The following is a 20924-nucleotide window of genomic DNA, read 5'->3' as shown; positions in this document are numbered from 1 at the left end:
TACATGCTTGTCATAAAGTGTACCTTGGGAGTTGATTTTCATTTATAATAATGAGGTGCTTGGTGTGTGTAATTGTGTCTAATGAGCATTAATGAGTTTGAGATCTGAATATCCTTATTAGAAAAATTAATTGTATGGAATGTGTAATTATCAAGTTGTTTTTTTTTTAACACATTTTGGTTTAATTAAGTTACGCTGATAAGTATTTGAGTTGTTTATGTTATAGTTGCACTGATGGTAATGTGAGACTATTGTTATTACACATAAGGTAATTGAATTTTAAAGAAAGGCTTTGTGATAGTGTTTATGTATCAGAGATCATATGTTATAGTATCAGTTTTATAAGCTGCTGTTTATGACATGACTATAAAGTTTTAGGAAGTTGGAAAGAAAGGAGCTCCTTAAGAATAAGAATAAATGGTATGACATAAAACTTCTGCCATGTGTTGAGTGCTCAGCAAATGAGGACATTTGGATGGATGGATGGACAGACAGACGGATGGATGTTTGGGGCCATCTCTGTTAACTTTGAAGCCCTTGGAAATGGGGCTCTTTATGTTGCCACAGATTTTTCCTTTAGTCTCTGGGGATCAGGCAGGAAGAAGGGTAGCTGGAGAGAACACCCTGCGAGCCAGCCGCAGGCCAGGCCATGGGAGCCGAGGTTGGCTGCCGAGGCCGAGCATCTTGATACTCAGTTCTGAGTATCAGCGGTGCTGAGGGGACGCCAAGCCTCGGTCCATCACTCATTTCAGCTAGATAGTCACTCTGTCAAGTACAGCATTTCTCGAACAGCTTCACATAGCAGAGAGCTCAGCATGGTGCCCTCCTGCATAGGAAACTCGTAGGAGAGAAAGGTGTGGTGTTAGCTGGTCACTGTACGCCGCAGTTTCAAGGAAGTGCACTTTTGTTTTTTGGAAGGTCGTGTCATAGATCTCAAGTTATTAGTAAGTAACAAAACTGACCAACTAGGTATCACCTCTGCTCCTTCTGTTAATCCTTCTGTACCTATGCAGGAGAGAAGTGAAGGACTTGGGGGAGCGGCAGCAGGAGGGGGCTCCTTAGCTCATCTCAGTGGTGGCTGATGACCCCCAAAGAATCAGAAACTTTCTGTTGTTACACGTTTGCTGTTTCCGCAGAACCGACCTTTTATGAGTCTCTAGATTTAATACATGATGACTTTGATTAGGTAATCACTGATATTGTGGTCTGTTGTTTTCTAACATAGAAGCTTGAATTTTTCTTCAGCTTTTTGCTCTTCAACTACTGCTGTGCAGAATAGATGAATAGAATGGGATCCTTCTCTCTGCACAGTTCCTTTCCTGGTAGCATTGTTCCAGTGCTTCGTGACATACATAGGTGGTCTTCTGATAAAATTTTACTTGCTTTTCAGTAGTTTTTAAATCATTTGCGGACTTCTCCCTTTTACTTACCTTTTTTGTTTGTCTGTTTGTTGTTATAGCCATCCTGGGGTCTCCAGCTAGTGGAATTCAAAACACAATTGGTTCTGTTGGCACAGGCCAACAGAATGCCACTTCTTTAAGTAACCCAAATCCCATAGACCCCAGCTCCATGCAACGAGCGTATGCTGCTCTTGGACTCCCCTACCTGAACCAGCCCCAGACGCAGCTGCAGCCTCAGGTTCCTGGCCAGCAACCAGCACAGCCTCAAACTCACCAGCAGATGAGGACTCTCAACCCCCTGGGTAGGTGAAAGAAGTCTCAAGAATTTCTTTGTCCACATGCAGCATTGGGAATGACAAGTCTTCCTGGAACCCAAGGCTGTTTTCAGTTACTGTTTTTAGCTACTGTTTTTACTTTAAATTCAAGTTAATATATGTATATATTATGGTGATGATATCTTTTAAATGATTGAAATAAAAAACTTCCAGGAAACGGCTAAAGTGTTGGGTGCACTGAAGATGTTACAGGCTTGTAAAATGAATAGCATTTGCAAATGAACCAATATTTTTGTTGCTTCTGTCTGGACAGTTTTCATAAAGGGCATTTCATATGGCTCAGAATACAGAATCTCACAAGTTAGAATTAGGGTTGTACCACTTGCACTGACTCTGAGTAGACCATTTATTTGACAAAGAGCCTGAAGGTGGGTACAGCTCTTAGCACATCTTGGTTATGGGCTACCTCATGGCTGGAGGTGACCAGCCTGGACATGGGCAGGTTAACAGGAATCTTAGAAAATCTCTTCTGTCTCAGACTTCTCCATGGATTAGTGTTTCCTAGTGTCATCTCAACCCATTAATTGCCAGTGTTTCATCATTCAGTCACACCTCTCCACAGTTCTTGCCGTCTCTGCATACTGTCTCCTTAATGTTTCTCTTCAAATTGGCATAGTCCTTTTAAACTCAGACTTAAGCCAAACAGTTATGTCAGCAAGTTAAATCAAGGTTGTTGTGCTAGTTTTGTTCTTTTCCTAATCAAATATTTTAACCTTAAAAATGTCCAGTTAAAGACATCTCATCTGTTGCGTTTTGGGAAATAATCACCCTAATACATCTCTAACTCCTGCTGGCTAGGAGGCTGGGTTGGAGCCCTGAAACTTGCATTATAATCTAACTCTACTCCTATTGGTGGTATAATCTGGAACAAGACTATTAACTTCTCTGTATCTCACCTTTTTCTTACTTTAGAATGAATACTGTAGATAAGTTGACCTTTTATCTTCTTCACCTGCACTTAATTTCTATGATTTTTACCTTCTGATATGCAAAAAAAAAAAAGATGATGAACATGTATGTGACAGGTTAGCTTACTTGTTTAAGTCATGATATTAATGAAACCAGAATCAAAATCTGAATCTGCAGATGGATCATTTCTGGTTTTTTTCTGCAGCCACAGGGCACTCATGATGCCAGCCAGCCTCCATAGAAATGCCTTTCTTTGGTTATAAAGTGCAGTGGGAAGGAGATTGCAACTGAATTTATACAATTTGATCACCGTTGTTGAAAATATAACTCCCAGAGTTCCTGCCATAGCGTTTATTATTATAAGAATCATTTATTTATATGTGACTTTTTATTTATCTGTTATCAGGACTTTAAAGTGTATATTATAATTCAGCAGTTGGTTGATCTCTTTTCTTTTTGTCTTTCAAGGAAATAACCCAATGAACATTCCATCAGGAGGAATAACAACAGATCAGCAGCCACCAAACTTGATTTCAGAATCAGCTCTTCCAACTTCCCTTGGGGCCGCAAAGTAAGACCCGTGTTTGATTTGGCTCCTATCTGAGTGACAGTTGCACGTGAAAGTGTACTGGTAACCACGGGAAGCTCTTGATTCTTTCTAAATGTGTGATGCCCGCCCTTCCTTCCTTCCTCCCTTCCTTCCTCCCTCCCTCCCTCCCTCCCTCCCTTCCTTCCAATACAGTTTAAAGTTCCATATGGTTGGCGAACCTTAGTTGGATAAATCTTACTCTTTCCTTAGCCCACTGATCAGTGACGGCTCAAACTCTGGAAACATTGGAACCCTCAGCACTATACCCACAGCAGCACCTCCTTCCAGCACTGGCGTTCGGAAAGGCTGGCATGAACATGTCACTCAGGACCTGAGGAGCCATCTAGTGCATAAACTGTACGTGGCCACCTCGCCCATTATTCACATGTGGTGGAAACATTTTGTGACTGATGGCGATGTGACAGTTTTGCATTTTCATCGATGTCTGATTTAATTCCTGAGTGTTCTCTTGGGTCCCAGGTGATTGTAACCTAGCAGCTGAAGGGGGTCACATGCTTGTTTAGGAAGGCCAGAGAATCCCAGACCCTGCCTTCCCAGTGGGTCCTACAGAGGGACATGAACTGTGACCCATGTTGCAGGGGGCCAGGCCTGTTTTCTAAGCTCTGGGATGCACCAGGGACCTGGGATTAGCTAAGAAGCTTAGCCTTATTTTGTGGCTCAAGGTTATACTTGTGGAGACCCCTGAGAGTTGGAGGAATTTGGGCCTAGTAAATACAGATGGCATGACACTACTATCATACAGTTTAACATACAGGAAATTAATAGTTAACTTTCTCCAGTTATTTAAGTTAAATTGAAGGTGAGGTTAACTTGATTCAACCCTTGGAGATTTGTTTTCTCCTTCATTATTTTAATCAAAAATTTTTATAATAAGTAGTTTAAAAATTAGGAATTCAAAATCGTATTATTCTTGAGATGGTCCAGCACTTATTATTGTTAATAGCAAAATATGGGTGTGTTTGACTTGTAGATAAATTGACAGGTCAGTATTGTCTCCAGAGAGCGACTTCATTTGTGTATTCATGAACTAGGCGAGAGAGATTGGGGGTTTCTGTCAGCAGTGTATTGCGCCCATAGGTAGACGATTGTTTCTTCTCTTTCCGTGTCACATATAAAGTGGCAGGACAGACATTGTATTGAAAGTAGATTGAGAGTGTGTGTTGTCTTTTCAGTGTCCAAGCCATCTTCCCAACACCTGACCCTGCAGCCCTGAAGGATCGCCGCATGGAGAACCTGGTGGCCTACGCTAAGAAAGTGGAAGGGGACATGTATGAGTCTGCCAACAGCAGGGTAGGTTGCCATTTGTGTTCTAGCCACGCACAGCACCTATGGGAGCTGTAACTGCATCTGTCTGCCTTATTGTCTGGAAATGGGGACATCTGGTAGTCTGGTAGACTCATCACTTGAGGGCACTGACCAGGGAGACTTCCCAGTTAAGACATGAGGTCCCCGTACAACTCTCTTGTTCTGTAACTACAGAGTACAGATGTCTCCGCTACAGCGGTAAATGAGGTATATAAAATGTTTTTAATCCGTGGGTGTACTTTATAGCGGCAGTGTTCACAGTGCTTGTCTGTGTTATTGCCAGTGTCAGTGAGTGTCCAAGAAGAGGTTCAGCTGTGGAATGAATGTAATGAGCACTCAGTACCTCCTATCTGATAACTCCTGTAACATCACTGGGCACTGGTTTATCAGAAGTGCTGAATGCTTACCTGTGCCAGTGTACTTAATTTAAAGTTCATTAGTTTGTTAGAACATACAAAACCAGATCATTTGTTTTTTTTACAAATAACTAGTATTGAATGTTACTGCTTTTTAGGATGAGTACTATCACTTACTAGCAGAGAAAATCTACAAGATACAAAAAGAACTAGAAGAAAAACGGAGATCACGTTTACACAAACAAGGCATCTTGGGTAACCAGCCAGCCTTACCAGCCCCCGGGACACAGCCTCCTGGGATACCACAGGCACAGCCTGTGAGACCTCCAAGTAAGGACTTCATTTCCAGCCCTTAGTCTGTTTCCTTGTTTTTCCTTCTGCATTTGGTGTGTATTTCTAAGCATATAGAATTATATTCTCTGGAAGCCTATGCTGTGAAAACTGTGTGGTAGTGGCTGTGACCTTCTGCAGTGGCCTGTGTTTAGACATTGAGTCTCTCTCATGGAAAGGCGGGTGTGCTGGCATCAGAATGCACAGCACTTTTGGACCTGGTTTTCTCTTTAAGTTTGAAAGATTATTAAGTTAAACTTTTTTTTTTTTAATTATTTATTTTATTTTTGGCTGCATAGTTGTGGCACACGGAATCTTCGTTGGGATCTTCATTGTAGCATGCGGGATCCTCTGCTGCAGTGTGTGGGCTCCTTGTTGCAGCGCGCAAGCTTCTCTCTGGTTGTGGTGCGTGGGCTCTCTAGTTGTGGCCCGCGTGTTCAGTAGTTGCAGCGCGCGGGCTTAGTTGCCCTGCGGCGTGTGGGAACTTAATTCCCCAACCAAGGATCGAACCCGCGTCCCGTCCCCTGCGTTGGAAGGTGGATTCTTAACCACTGGACCACCAGGGAAGTCCCAAGGATTATTTTAAATAACCCATTTTTTTTTCCTGCCATTATAGATGGGCCCATGCCTCTGCCAGTGAATCGCATGCAGGTTTCTCAAGGTATTTAACTATTGTTGTGAATCATATTTTGGTTTAACATTCTACATCCACAAAGTTTATTGGTTTGTCCTCTTCCCTCTGTATTTCTTTGTAGCTCCTCCTCTTATTCCTTCCATTCCTTTTTGCTGATGAGCAGAGTTCATGTCCACAGGTAGTATGAATATCTGTTGCATTTGAAAGTTTGGTGATACAGGAAAGCTCTCCAAGGAGATCAGAAGTAGGAGTTAACTTTTTTTTTTTTTTTTTTTTTTTTTGATGGGCAAGAGAGGACATTCTTCTTAGGAAGAGTCTCCAAAAAAAAGCATTGTATTGTAGGTGGGGCAAAGAAACATTTCGGAACATTTCTGAGCATCAAGCCCATCCTGGGGCAGGAGCACTGGGGGGGGTGGTGAGGTGAGGAAAGTGGGGGCTACTCTGGGCCCTGTGAGCACAGGTAACCATGCCTGCTTGCGGCTGGCCGAGGAGGGTTTGTGCTCAGAGAACCCTCATCAGGCTGTGCTACTGGCAATCTTTTTATTGGTGGTTGTTGAAGCAGTCATTTTAGTTTGGGAGTTTGGGGGTGAGGGTCATTTCAAAGCTTTTACGGCTCTTGTCAAATTGAGACTTGAACAGTAGGATGTTTTTACAGGTTGTAAAATAAGGTGGTGACGTTATCCAGAAGATTCCAAAGCAAGGCCTTGCTGCCGTGTGTAGAGTAGTTCAAGAGGGTAGAAGAGGTCATTTTAAAAGCCGTGGTGACCATACTGCGTACTGATAAAGACCTGGTAGATAAACTGATGTTGTGGAGGAAACTTTTCAGGGACTTGTTTAGGTGGACTAGATATGAAGGCTGAAAGAAATCACGAAGTCAGAGAGGTGGAGCCTTCGGAAAGTGGCTGAGTGCTGTGTCGGGGATGACGTGGAGGACTCTGCTGCTTTGGGGCCTGAGGAGGTGGCTGTTGGGCAGAGTGGAAGGCGTTTTCTGGGGACGCGCTCGCACCCCCCGCTTACCGACATGTCTGCGTCTGTAAAGAGGGACTTTTTATGGTGCCATTTCTTCGTACATCTTTTATTTAATAAAATCTTCTCTTGTTAATAAAACCCTCAAGGAGAGTGGGACACTTTTGTATTATAGGCTTCCTGGGAAGTCCTGGGCCTGTGCTGGTGCCTAGTTACTTAGGATGACATTTCTTGGTGGTGCTGAGGGAGGCACATGTTGTTTGACGGCCTCTCATGCTACACAGTGTTAAGGCAGCGCCTCAAGGATTCTTTTAAATGCCAGTGTCGGGCCTAAGACTTACTGAACCAGCATTTATGTTGAGCTCAGAGCTTACAGAGTATTGTGGGAAATTACAAAGAGAGAGACTCGTGGTCTGGAGACGCGTGGCAGCTAGTGAGGTGTCATTCATTCTGTGGCACCTCTGGAAAGGCCAAGGTAGCTGTGAAAGTGAGATCTTTCCAGTCCACGGAGAGGAGGCTGAGGTTGAGAACTGCCAACCCTTGGGCACTTTCTAGATGCTTAATGTGCTTGCAAAATTAAAACCATGTTTTGAGTCTTACCCCAGATTCTAACAATAAATGTAAACCCAGCCAAAGGGCTGGGAGGCCTGGAGTGATGGGAACAGGCTTCCTGCAGGAGAGGAGATGGGAGTCAGGTGCTCCAGAAGGCTCTGAGGGGTTGGCTCAGACGGGCGCCCTGGCCTTAGCTGACCTCCTCCGTAGATGGTGGGAGCGCCTTCCCACGCTACCCCCATCTGCTTTGTCGCTGGGACGCTTCGGTGCCGAGCGCTGCCCCAGCCTCGTGTGCTCACGGCTCACCTGACTGTCTGCCTTCCTGTGCTCATGCTGCCCCGCCACCCACCCCGTCCTGTCACCCTCACCACCACTGCATTGGTGCCGTCTTTTCTGGATATGAACAGTCTGTTATTTAACCATCTTTTCTGATTAACTGAGTGATTTCCTTTCAGTTGTATATGTTGTGTGTGTGTTCCATTTATTTGGCTTAGAGTTTTATTTGGTGAGTTGTCATTCTGTTTTCCTGTGAGTGATTTTCCTAATGAACCGTTGTGGGTACATTTACAGGGATGAATTCATTTAACCCAATATCCTTGGGGAATGTACAGTTGCCACAAGCTCCCATGGGACCTCGTGCATCGTCCCCCATGAACCACTCTGTCCCAATGAACAGCATGGGCTCCGTTCCAGGGGTAAGTGCTTCTATTTGCCTCAGCTGTGCTGAGAAGGCCTTGCTCGAATAAGGAAAATTCTCTCAGCAGGAAACTTGTAGATCATCTGGGAATCCTGTGGTACTTGTTCCTTTGGATTTGGATTATGCTTTATTTCCTTCATATTTCTCTTTCTCTCTCTCTCTCTCTCTCTCTCTCTGTCCTTATTACTACAAGAATTATTTGACCATTACTTATTTTTATTGAAATGACAAATCATAGGCACCTGTGACTTTGTTGGAAGATGGGGTTGGCAGCCTCAGATATGTGGCTGAGAGGGACTTGTCAGCGTCTGTTGACTCTCAGAACTTCCTCTCCTGCGGCTGCCTTCTAAACACTTCAGAGAACTCATAAAAGGCATATTTTGAACTTTAAACTATAGCATACTATTGGTTTCTGTTCCGAGGACAGTGTGAAGCTGGCTCATTAGAGACCTTGCATGAAAAGCATGCAGAGTGCCTGGGAGCCAGAAGGCCTTAGTGAGTGGTGGGTCCCTTCCTGCAAGGGAGGAGGATTTGAAGATCTCTGTCTCTTCTAGTTTACCTTGAAGACTCAGGCCCTTGAAGCCCTCTGAACTCTCAGTAACGCTTATTGTCTTTTAGATGGCCATTTCTCCTTCCCGAATGCCTCAGCCTCCGAACATGATGGGTACACACGCCAACAACATGATGGCCCAGGCGCCTGCCCAGAACCAGTTCCTGCCACAGAACCAGTTCCCGTCCTCCAGCGGGGCGCTGAACGTGAACAGCGTGGGCATGGGGCAGCCGGCGGCCCAGGCCAGCGTGTCACAGGTACTGTTCACGTTGGGGCTGTGAGCCACCTACAGTGATGTAGCCCCAGCTTCCCACTGACCTCAGCATGTCTTAGTTCACAGAAATTAGAATTCTAGACAAAACATTTCATGTACTAGCATCTCTTGATTTTTTTTTTTTTCCCCCATTCGGTTCCGTTATTTTTACCTTGTTTGGAATTAGTCATACAGTCTTGGGGTGAACTTCATACAAAAGTGGAATGGATTATGGTTTTTTGGTTTGTGTGCTTTTGTTTTGGTTTTTTGGGTTTTTAGTTGTCATTTTGTTGGTTTTTGTTTGTGCATTGTAAATTCTGAGTTTCATGTGTGATCCTGAGAGACACTGGACTTTAAAGAGGGAGTGAGGAAAGGTCCCATGAGTTCACTCTTAATGATTTGGTCTTTGTATCTTGTTGTCTGTCTGTCTGAACTGCCCAGGTGAAGTCCGGCTAACTGGATCATTTGAGTAGTTCTCTTCTTATTGAATGTGTTTTTAATTATTCAGTCTAATGCTGGTGAGAACTATTTTCCATTCATTTTACTGCCTTTTCCCCCCTTTTGTTAATTGCTAGAGTACACCAGATTGCTGCTGTATACAAATGTACATGTGTTTAAAACAGGCCAAGTCTTCCCCCAAGAGATAAAATTCATTATTTAATTTTTTAACATGAAGTAACATTGAGTAAAAGGCAGTGACTACATTAGATTCACTCACTAAATACTTATTAATTAATTCTTAATTTCCATAAATTTCGTTGCTCCAGACAGGGGTTATCAGGTTTGTCCTGTAAATATTTTCAGCTTGGTGGGCCATGGGGTCTTTGTTTGAACTGCTCTGCTCCACTGTTGTGGCGCAAAGGCAACGGTAGACATGCGCATTCACATATGAGTGAATGGGCGAAGCTGCCTGCCAGTAAAACTTTACTGACAGAAACCAGTAGCTAGCTGGATTTGGCCATGAACTCTACATAGTTTGCAGATCCCTGCTCTAGACCAATGATTCAGAATAGATTTTTAATTGGTCCACAAATAATTCTGAAACATGTCCCTAGTTGAGAACCACTGTACTGAAACATTTCAGTGTTTCCATAACTCATTTTTTTAAAAAAGACAAATACCTTTTCCAGTGGTCTAAGCTGTGGGTGGATATTGTGGAGCACGAAGCTAGTAAGTGGAGTGTATATGTGTTTGTTTAAGCCAGAGATTTCCACACTTATATAAATCAAAGCATGAGAAACAAGTGCACGTTATTATACGTGTGCAGATCGATGACTTTTTACAAATGGAACATTCCCGTGCAGTCAGCAGACCTCATCAAGAAACCATGATTAGATTTTCATACATTTAAGTCTTTTAAGTCTATTGCCACATTTTCAAATGGGGGAAATAATTTTAACATACTCTGTTCCATCTGTTAGGGACAGGTGCCTGGTGCTGCTCTTCCTAACCCTCTGAACATGCTTGGGCCCCAGGCCAGCCAGCTGCCTTGCCCACCAGTGACACAGTCACCGTTACACCAGACTCCACCTCCTGCTTCCACGGCCGCAGGCATGCCGTCTCTTCAGCATCCGGCGGCACCTGGGATGACTCCTCCCCAGCCAGCAGCTCCCACCCAGCCATCAACTCCTGTGTCGTCTTCCGGGCAGACTCCCACCCCGACTCCCGGCTCAGTGCCCAGTGCCAGCCAAACCCAGAGCACCCCTACAGTCCAGGCGGCAGCCCAGGCCCAGGTGACCCCACAGCCTCAGACCCCAGTCCAGCCTCCGTCCGTGGCCACCCCTCAGTCGTCACAGCAGCAGCCGACACCTGTGCACACCCAGCCTCCTGGCACACCGGTGAGCCCCTCGGCCTGTCGTCTTCTGGCCAAGACTCTTAGATGAGAACTTGCCCATAAAAAAAAAAATCTGTCATGAAGTCACTGCAGGCCTTGGTGCAGTTGCAAAAAGTATCTGCACTCTAATTGAACCATAACGAGCTGTGTTTTGTTTCCAGCATTGGCTCCAAAGGCTGTTCGGCAGGACATGACATGATTATCTTCCCCAGTTAAATCAGTTTGTAGAAATCAACAACTAAAAGAACTCATACATGGGTCCTCCGTAGAATTTATAAGCTGTCTGTCCATAGGAGCAGTACGTCCCCCATTATCTGTCCTAGATTGACGTCTTCTGAGTTTTAGTAGTGATGAGGATTTGGTAAACAAGTCAAGTTCCTAGTTGTATGTACTTTGACCTTGCCTATCAGCCTTGTTTTCCAGCTGAAAGCCCTTTCTTTTTCATGACAAAATGGCATGCTCAGGTTAACACTTCTGTGGCTTAGATTTACCCACTCCTCCTGGGAGGTGCAGGTGGCAGGGTCACAGCACGTCCTGTGTCCCATGTCCCACGCTGTGCTGGCAGCACCCGGTCCGGTGCTCTCCTAGGTTGGGCTGTCCCCACTGACGCAGGGCCTGAGGCTGCTGCTGCTCACCTCCACATTCTTCTCCCAGTTCTCACCAGAGTCTTAGTGTCTGTTTTCTTATCAGTCTGACTTAAAAACCTGCTTCCCCCTAAAATACATTATCTTTTATTTGTGGGGACTGAGGATATTTATTTATAAAATGTCAAAATGAACCCCAACAGAAACCCCCAAGATGACATTACTGTTTGTATTTCTCCATAGGGAGTGTGCTTATTGATCCTTACTTTATATTTCTTATCTCTAAGTAAGATCCCTTTGTAATTTTATGTTTCTTTTGTTTGTTTACTTAAAACTCCATTGGGTAAATCTTTGAAAATTTAGAATTCTTTCTGGGATTCCTTCTCTTAATGTTTGTTTACTCCTCCACCACTGTTCCTACAATTAACAGGCTAGTTATACATTCTTATTCCATATAGATACTTTATTCCCCTTTCTACAGCGTATATACTTATATATTTATTATTCAGCCTTTACCATAACCATTAATGTCATTGTTGGAAGGAATTAAATTTAAAATAGGAGGTTCTGTGACTTAGGTAGAAAATTCCCAGAAAATAATTTTCTATCAAAAGGTAGAAAGCTCTGCTCTTCCATCTCTGCATTGTTGGCAAGAAGTCAGTTGTATTTCTACCTGATTTTGACTTCTCTGGAACTCCTATTTTAACGCTTATTCTTCATTTCTCTCGAATAGGGGTGCCTGTTAGATTAGTATTGAGAAAGATTAACGCGAAACTGTGTGTTGGGTGAGCATCAGGGTTTAAGATCATTTATATCGTTTACAGAGATAAATGATTTTGATTTCTCCACAGCTTTCCCAGGCAGCAGCCAGCATTGATAACAGAGTCCCCACTCCATCCTCAGTGGCCAGCGCCGAAACCAACTCCCAGCAGCCAGGACCCGATGTACCAATGCTGGAAATGAAGGCTGAGGTCAAGACCGAGGACACCGAGCCCGATGCCAGTGAACCCAAGGCAGAGCCTGGGGCTGCGGTAGGTGCCACTCCTGGGAGTGAATAGATGTACTGCACACAGAGGCATCACTGAAGTGTGCTCGGGGGAGGCACCAGGCGTCCACCGTGGATGTCCCTGCTTTCCGTTTCAGTATCCTGTTCGATTGTGGTTCACGTTGGAAAGAGATTAAAAACAGATTGGTTATTTATTTTTAGATATGAGGTATGGGTTTATTTTATTTTACCACAAGTGAAGAGCGCTGGCTTGTATTTTAAATGTTTAAATCATCCAGCAACTTTTTCATTGCCGTCCTTCATTCATTTATAATTCTGCAGAGTTAGACTGCACAAGAGGTGTGTTCTTTTACTAATTAACCTGTAGCAGAAGTTGGAAACTGACAGACCGTGGGCTGAATCCAGCCTATAAATGTGTTTTGTTTGGCCCACACAATTATTTTTAAAATGGGAAATTACAAATAAAACTCTAGATTTCTGGCTTTTCTTGAAAAATGAGAAGCTCTGCCAGCACTGTGCTTGCGTTCCTGTGGGGCAGCAGTCTAGGTGGGAGCACCAGCTGTGGCTCTTAGATGGGTCGTGAGCTCTCTAGTTTGCCAGAGTGTCCACTGCTCCCCACGGCCTCACACCACAGCTCCTGCTGCTGTCATTAGCTTCACCTGCCTGGCCCTCTGAGCAGTTGAATTTCTGATCCTTCCCACAATTTTCGAGGCACTTCTTGTTCCAAACTAGAAATATATGTAAAACTATTGAGCAGTTAATGGTGTATACGTTGTGTATACAAGTTTTTTAAGCACTCTATCTAGCATGTAAAAATTTTTAAATTTTTAGGACTGTAATGCACTGGTGCTGTACTGAAGTGACTCAACAGGCACTCCACCCCTTCTTGTGGGAGAGAAAAGGAATGATCAGTGCAGCTCTGACTTGGGAAAGGTTTTAACAAGCCCATAGAGATTTTTAAGAGCCTTCCAATAAGACTGAGTTAGAATAAAGGTCTTTCATATTCATATATCATTGTCTGTAATTTTGTTTTTCTCAAGATGATGGAGGAGGACTTACAAGGATCTTCTCAAGTTAAAGAAGAAACAGACACAACAGAGCAGAAGTCGGAACCAATGGAAGTGGATGAAAAGAAACCTGAAGTGAAAGTTGAAGCTAAAGAGGAAGAAGAGAGTAGCACCAACGGGACAGCCTCTCAGTCCACTTCTCCTTCTCAGCCTCGCAAAAAAAGTAGGTCATGTTCTCGTAAACTCACTGGATGGTGCTGCTGTTCCATTGTGTTGGGATTGCATTCTGTGGATTAAAAGCTAAAGCAGAAAAGGAATTCCATCCCTTCTTTTATCCTTCTTGCCTGCCATTCCGCAAGTTTTAGAAATGGTGACAGTGAGCTGAACTCCAGGGTGTGAGCCCACAGGGGTCTGTGGTAGGAACGAGAAGCGACCAGGGCTCTGAGGGGCAGCCCATGAGCCGCCTGTCTGGGGTGGTGCTGGCTTTACTCGGCATGCCGTGGACAACCACTGATGGACTCCAGCAGGAAGATGACCGGAAGCTTGATGTTAGGGAAATTATCGCTATGGCAACCCTATGCACTGAAGTTTGTAGGTTTCTGCTGATACAGATAGGAAACTAAGTGCCCAAAGTCAGGGGGTGGGAGAGTAGAACCCAGTGACTAGTGCAGCAGGAAGAGGGAGGGCGGCAGGTTAGTGAAGATACTTTGGGTTCTGAAATAAGCAGGATGAGCCAGGCTCACGGTGGAAGTTGGATAGAATCTATTTGAGATGTGTCCAAAGTACGGAGGTAAGGGTGTCAGCAAATTGTCAGGTGACCGTTAGAAATGTGAGACGGGGCTCAGGTAGTTCAGGGCTGCAGGTGATCCAGTTAGGAAAGATGGCAGAAAAGTGTTAGGAAGGCTGATACTGTATAGTTTTGCTGCTGGAAGAGACCCTGGAGATCATAGAGGACAGCAGGCCGTAAGTTTTTGGTCTCAGACCTCTTTATACTCCTAAAAGTTGAGGAACCCAGAGAAGTTTTTGTTTGTATGGATCATCTATCACTATTTACTCTATTAGATGTCTTTTTTAATATTTATTTAAAAATAAATCTGTTACATGGCACCCATAAATAACACATTTTAATGAAAAATAACTTCCAAAACAGAAATAGTTGGAATGATGACATTGTGTTTTACAATTTTGTTACTCGGAGAGTTAAGTGAACGCAGCTGGATTCTCATATCTGCCTCTGCCTTTGCTGTTGTGTTCTGTCGTTTGGTTGAAGTACATGAGGAGAATCCAGACCCACTCAGATTAGTAGTTAATAAAGAGAAGAGTATTTTAGTAGTCTTTTCAGGACATTGTGAATATTCTTTTTTGATGCTACACCAAAACTCAACAAGTAGAAGTTTCTTAAAGGCTAGTTGCAGTGGGAAATCTGAATCCATAGCCCTGAATTTCTCATACTCTGTGGCGTTAGCATCCATCGTCCGTCTTGTACTTTGAATGGATCTTTTGCCATTGCATGATTTTTTTTGGTAACACTGTCCTTTGGTCATCTGGGAATTTGGCTCACTGAGTTATGCTCATCTTCCAAATGTTGGCATGCTTCATTATGTGATATTTTTAAAAATCACATTTATTAATATCACTATGAGTCTCTTCAGAAAGTCGTGTAAACTTGGACAAGCTGTCAAGCTCATGTGGCATGATACAGGTTTTTCAAAATTCTAATTTTTGATGTAAGTCAAAATTTTATCATTGGTAACACATAGCGTCAGTTGTCCTGGAAGTAACTGTAACTGGCCTACTTTGTTCATTTTTGAGCAAATGTCTGTCACATACCCAGATCTGAGTACCTGTAGCTTGTCTATCAGCCATTCTTTCTAGTTTTGTGTGTTTCATGAAAAAAAGCAGTTACTTCAGCTCTCAACACTCACACAAGTGCTTTCTCTCAAGACAACCACTGCATGCAGCAGAAGTGCTTTATGACAGCTTCCCAGTTTGTCGTACAGAATAAAAGACGTGTAGCCAAGGGCTGAGATTTAATAAAAGTAAGAATTTTGACTCGTTCATCAAGGACACTCATAAGTGCAGGTGACGTTTTTTCCTGTGTATGCACAGCAGCAGCAAAGAACGGGGCGACCACGAAGTCGAGTTTGGAGCTGCGGCCTGGTCATGCTGCAGTGCTAGTGATTTTATTCACTGTTGTTTTTGCCCCGTCTGTGTGAATGTCAGCACACAGTGCAAAAGGCAAATGACAACTTAGAGTTATCATGAAAATTGTTTTAGATCATGGAAATGGATTTCACAGACCCCTAGGAAAGGCCTAGGGCAGTGCTAGATGGAAATGTTGTATATCTGCACTTTCTGCAGTGATGGAAATGTTGTATATCTGCACTCTCTTGTTATGGCAGTCACCAGCCACATGTGGCTCCTAAGTACTTGACATGTGACAAGTGTGCCTGAGAAAGTGAATTTTTAATTTTATTTAATATTAATTCATTTCGATTCAAGTAGCCACATATGGCTGCTGGCTACCATATTAGACTGCATGAGGGTCCCTAAGGTATCCGTGGGCCATGCTTTGGGGACTGCTGATGTGGTCCCCACCTGATTGTCCTGAGAAGGTTTTGAGCCAGAGAAGTGGAGTGACTTGCTCATAGCACACCACACTAATCAGTGGTAGAGAACTTGTTTCAAATACAGCTTCTGACTGCTACTTCCACTCATTTGGAGTCTTATTACATCAGTGTGGTTGTTAAAGACAGGAGTTTGAAAGTGACTTCTCCTTGGCATAGGTATTAAATGTTCAGTGAATGAATGAACGGTCATCCAAAGTGAGATACATGTAAGGCCATGTTAGTTTTGATCAGCACTGGGAGACGAGATGGTCTGGAGAAGGGCCTCAGAAGACTGTCTAGGGCCACCAGGTAGTGCATCTTTTAGGCTTTGTGTGTCATAAGGTTTCTGTTGCAGCTGCTGAGCCCTGCCTTGTGGTGCGAAAGCAGCCATGGACACCTGCACAACAAGGATGGTTGTGTTCTAATAAAGCTTTATTTTGTCAGACTAAAAAGTGATCTTGTGTAAATTCACGTATCATGAAATAGTATTCTTTTTTTCCCTAAAGTTTAAAAACCTTAAAAACCATTGTTAGCTCCCAGGCCCATACAAAGGCAGGCAGCTGGCCAGATTTGGCCTGTGGGTCGTGGTTTGCGACCCCTGGTCTAGAAGAATAAAAAAGCTATTGATTAACTAAGGAATTGTCTTCTTATAAAGAGTTATTCAAAGAAAACCAAACGCTGCTTCATCTCTGTAAAAACAGACTGGAAGAAAAGAGGTTAGCTGAAGGCAGGATTTGTGTGTGTTTCACAAGGCTCCACAGGGCACATCTGTTCCCTAGACCAGGCCTTTGCACCTGCATGGGAGTGTCTACACTGGGTGTCTCCCATGCTTGCTGACCGCCATGTGTCCTGGAGAGCAGGAGGCCGTTTCCTCAGGAGGTCAGTCAGGATACCTGGGTATTCCCTGGCTCTGATGTCAATAAAGTTTCTGGAAACTTCTCAGCCAGTGTTTTCATCTCTCGATATACTCAATGCATACCACTTCCCAACGGGAACTTTAGGTTTTTATGGTATTTTAGTCTGATTTATAAATTACAGTTTGTTACGTATCTGTTGTAGAAAGTCTTTCAAAATTCAAAAAACCACAAAGTGGAAACCTCACATCACTTAGAACCTAAGTCATCAGAACCTCTTTGCAGTGGTTGCCTCTGATCATTTTTCTGTGGGCAGGAGCGTATGTGAGCGAGGGGGTGCGTGACACTCAGTGTCACCTTCACAGGCATGTTTCCCATGTTCTTAGAACTCACGAGGGGTTTGTATGAGTGACTGTCCTGAATGTATTTGGCAGCCAATGCTTGTTCTTACATTGGTGACAACAGAAGGCATCATAGGAAATGGGTGGGCCAAGAGGTTGGAGACATGGGCACTAGTACATGTGCAAGGGGACGGTACACAGTACAGAACTTCTGGGGAAAATAAGAGAGCTACTTATTTTTGTAGCTCTCTTACTGTATACATTTATTTGTGAGGTTGTAATACAAAACCGTTCCTCTCAGGTGGTTTGAGTTTACTTCAGCCAAGGACACAAAAGTTTCCTCAGGGGAGGAAAGGCCCCTTCCTGTGAAAATGGCTCTATACCCACCCATTTGATCAATGAGGCAGATTAGAAAGTTAGCTTCATTTTTTCTGTTCCAACCAAGTTTTGGCATCGGAAATCTTTTTGTTGAACAAGCAAACTTCTCAGTGTGGTATTTTTGCCTCATGATGTGGGTGCAGTTTTTAAAAACTCTAGTGTGACTGTGTTTTCAGAATCCCTGAATCATAGCTTTAGAATGTCCATCGACTCCTGGAAGCTTCACGGCTGGGAGGGAAATGATTTGGGCCTTCTCAGAAGTAGCCAGGCTTCCATTTGAAAAGTGACGGAGGAAGAGTCTGGGTGCCTTGTCAATAGTGTCGTTTCCTGCGCTTTTTCACTGCAGTCTTTAAGCCAGAGGAGTTGCGCCAGGCTCTGATGCCAACCCTAGAAGCGCTGTATCGACAGGATCCAGAGTCCCTACCTTTTCGGCAGCCTGTAGATCCCCAGCTCCTAGGAATTCCAGTAAGTCGATATCATAAAAACATTATAACTTTACCACTGTAATTCATGGGTATCCATGGTACTCATTTTATCTTTTAAAATTGGGAAAAATAAGATTTTTTTCCCTAATATAAAAAAATATTTTCTGTCAAAACAATAATACACCTTTGTCTTACTGACTGAAATGTGTGTTTCCCCCCTGTTCCGTATAAGCCCCAGGGTCCATGGAAGGGTTGCAGTGAGATGGGGGGAGCACACCCTGGGGCGCACAGCCTCTGTAGCCTTGCTTTGTATTTGGGTAAGACTGTGTTCTACAGGAATGGATTTAAATAATTGGTGAACATCACTTATAAAACACATGGGCCTCTCACTTTGAAACCCTGGGTGCTCTTGCAAAGGCCATGGTGACCCAACAGATTCTGTTTAGCAGTATTACTATTTTTGCTTTTGTGTTTGTGTTTGTCTTGGAATTTCATTTTGGTTGCTAGGACCAAGAATGGAATCTCTAGAAAAACATATTGTCTGATAAATATGTTCACCATTTTAGTTCGGTGGATCAAAATCTTATTTTTAAAATCTGACATTATAAGACATGTTTTATTAAATAAGTTTTTTAATATTATTTTTTCTTTAACTTTGCTTTTGAAGTAATTTGATCACACTTGAAAATATTAATTATAATATTAGATAATAAAATCAGAGGAAGATCAGAAGTTGTTTTCTTTTCAAGTCCCATTTTTCACTATTAGAAATGGAAGTTATACTGGTACTTTCTTCAATTTTATTTTAAGATAAAGCTGCCAGATAAGATGGGCATTTGGAATTTGGGGGATCTGCTAGACTGAGACCATTTTGTCTTTCAGGATTATTTTGACATTGTGAAGAATCCCATGGACCTTTCCACCATCAAGCGGAAGCTGGATACAGGGCAGTACCAGGAACCCTGGCAGTATGTGGATGACGTCTGGCTCATGTTCAACAATGCCTGGCTCTACAATCGGAAGACATCCCGGGTCTATAAGTTCTGCAGTAAGCTCGCAGAGGTCTTTGAGCAAGAAATTGACCCTGTCATGCAATCCCTTGGATATTGCTGTGGACGCAAGGTACAGTTGAAAGTTTTTCTGGAAAATGAACTACCCTTGTTAATCCAGCCAAAAAGGGTATTATGATGATATAATAGACTCAATATTTTGGCCACACCTGTGTACTGAGAAGGACCCAGATGGAGTCTGGTCTCTTGTAAAACAGTTGATTATCTGAAGCTAGAGGTGCTTATGGGGGAAGGCCTTGGATTAATAAGCATTCCGGGCTGCCCCAGTGTATCCATTCATCTATCTGTAATAAATGTCTCTCAGACACTAGGGTCTTCCCTGGTGGCGCAGCAGTTAAGAATCCGCCTGCCAGTGCAGGGGACACGGGTTCGAGCCCTGGTCTGGGAAGATTCCCACATGCCGCAGAGCAATTATGCCCGTGCACCACAACTACTGAGCCCACGTGCTACAACTACTGAAGCCTGCGCGCCTAGAGCCCGTGCTCCATAACAAGAGAAGCCACTGCAATGAGAAGCCCGCGCACCTCAATGAAGAGTAGGCCCCGCTCGCCGCAACCAGAGAAAAAGCCCGCGTGCAGCAACGAAAAACCCAAGGCAGCCATAAATAAATAAATAAATAAATTTATTTAAAAAAAAAAAAAGTCTCTCAGACACTAATTCTGTCCTATTGTATCCAGAAATGTCTTTAAATAGATGTGAGAATCGTTAGAAGACTATCCAGTATACTAACAAATAATTTACTAGCTAAATCTAACTCCATATTGGGCAGAGCATTGCATGACAGTAAATGGGATATATTTTTAGTATTTTCTCCTTTGTTTTTGCAGTATGAGTTTTCCCCACAGACTTTGTGCTGCTACGGGAAGCAGCTGTGTACAATTCCTCGCGATGCTGCCTACTACAGCTATCAGAATAGGTAAGCCTTGAGCAGTTTCTTGAATCATGGGAGAAAAAGAAGGTCTTAGGACGAGGCATGCTTGTCTGATTGTAGCTTGGGTACATTTCATTATTTCTTTCCTGAAGTTTCAGTGAAAAGGGCCGAAATTTCATTGTTTCTCAGTCACTCAGATAGGCCCATGGTCTCTTAACTTAAAAGCATGCTTGTATAGTATAAAATTTTAAGCTCCAAACTGCTTGCTGCACTAGTTGGATCAGGTACATGTGTTAAGCCAAAATGTAACCATATGAGAAAGAGTCTGAAGTGGAGAGTAACTCTACAAAGGTTGACTGCCTTTTTTAAGATAATAAATTTGAAACATTGTATTTTACCAATCTGTGTGTAAATATTTGCCTAGCTAATTTGGCCTGGACAGTCTGATGGAAAGACTTGTGTTTGCTCTAATTCATTTAAAAATTTTAAACCATAGACTTTTTCTTTTTAATCGGTAGCACAGTAAGAATGAGATTGGTTTTTTCATTGAGTTTAAGAATGACTCCCTTCATGAGGTGGCCTTTTTGGGGTTAGTAGGTATGCTTTTGAAGTATTTGCTATTCTCTTGAAATGTGGAGATGGCTATAGAATAGATCTCCTATCTTAAGTAGAGGAAGAATGAAAATAATTTTTGTTGTTGATTCCCTTACCTAATTACAACTTCCTGGTTTGGGGGGTTGTTTTGAAAATTAAGCTACTTTGTATCCATTGCTTTAAGTGACTACATGTTGCCATAGCATGAGGGCATCCTGCCTTGAAACATAGGTTGTAATTCTTTGTCAAATTCAATTACATTGCCTCCATTCTATGAATTGGCAACTAAATTCTTTATGTGACCAAGATGAGGCTTCATGCCTGTTCTTTGTTTTTAGGTTCCAGTATTAAATGTCAGCTTTAGGGTTTGATGTTTTGATTATTTTTATCTTGTTTGCTTATAGTAATTACATATGTTCTAATACTTTGAAGAAGATAAGTACAGGGCTTTTTT

At 43.0% G+C, this 20924-nt stretch overlaps 1 protein-coding gene across 8 annotated transcripts in view; it reads left to right on the top strand.

Moving 5' to 3' along the window:
- The window catches only part of CREBBP (CREB binding lysine acetyltransferase), a 129410-nt gene that overhangs the window by 84008 nt on the left and 24478 nt on the right, over positions 1 to 20924 (top strand). For 6 of the 8 annotated variants that reach the window (XM_082362042.1, XM_082362041.1, XM_082362039.1 and 3 more), the window contains 14 exons: positions 1460 to 1702; positions 3113 to 3215; positions 3444 to 3590; positions 4427 to 4544; positions 5074 to 5245; positions 5862 to 5906; positions 7968 to 8092; positions 8713 to 8901; positions 10319 to 10735; positions 12167 to 12346; positions 13362 to 13551; positions 17857 to 17975; positions 18818 to 19057; positions 19833 to 19921. In XM_082362042.1, coding sequence (XP_082218168.1) covers positions 1460 to 1702; positions 3113 to 3215; positions 3444 to 3590; positions 4427 to 4544; positions 5074 to 5245; positions 5862 to 5906; positions 7968 to 8092; positions 8713 to 8901; positions 10319 to 10735; positions 12167 to 12346; positions 13362 to 13551; positions 17857 to 17975; positions 18818 to 19057; positions 19833 to 19921 — 2377 coding nt within the window. The remainder of the gene's footprint in view (positions 1 to 1459; positions 1703 to 3112; positions 3216 to 3443; positions 3591 to 4426; positions 4545 to 5073; positions 5246 to 5861; positions 5907 to 7967; positions 8093 to 8712; positions 8902 to 10318; positions 10736 to 12166; positions 12347 to 13361; positions 13552 to 17856; positions 17976 to 18817; positions 19058 to 19832; positions 19922 to 20924) is intronic. The other 2 variants (XM_082362040.1, XM_082362043.1) reach the window with 2 other exon arrangements.

Source organism: Balaenoptera borealis, assembly GCF_965194805.1.
Source record: "Balaenoptera borealis genome assembly, chromosome: 16".
In the NCBI taxonomy this organism is placed as follows: Eukaryota; Metazoa; Chordata; class Mammalia; order Artiodactyla; family Balaenopteridae; genus Balaenoptera; species Balaenoptera borealis.
This window is presented reverse-complemented; position numbering and strand designations above follow the sequence as displayed.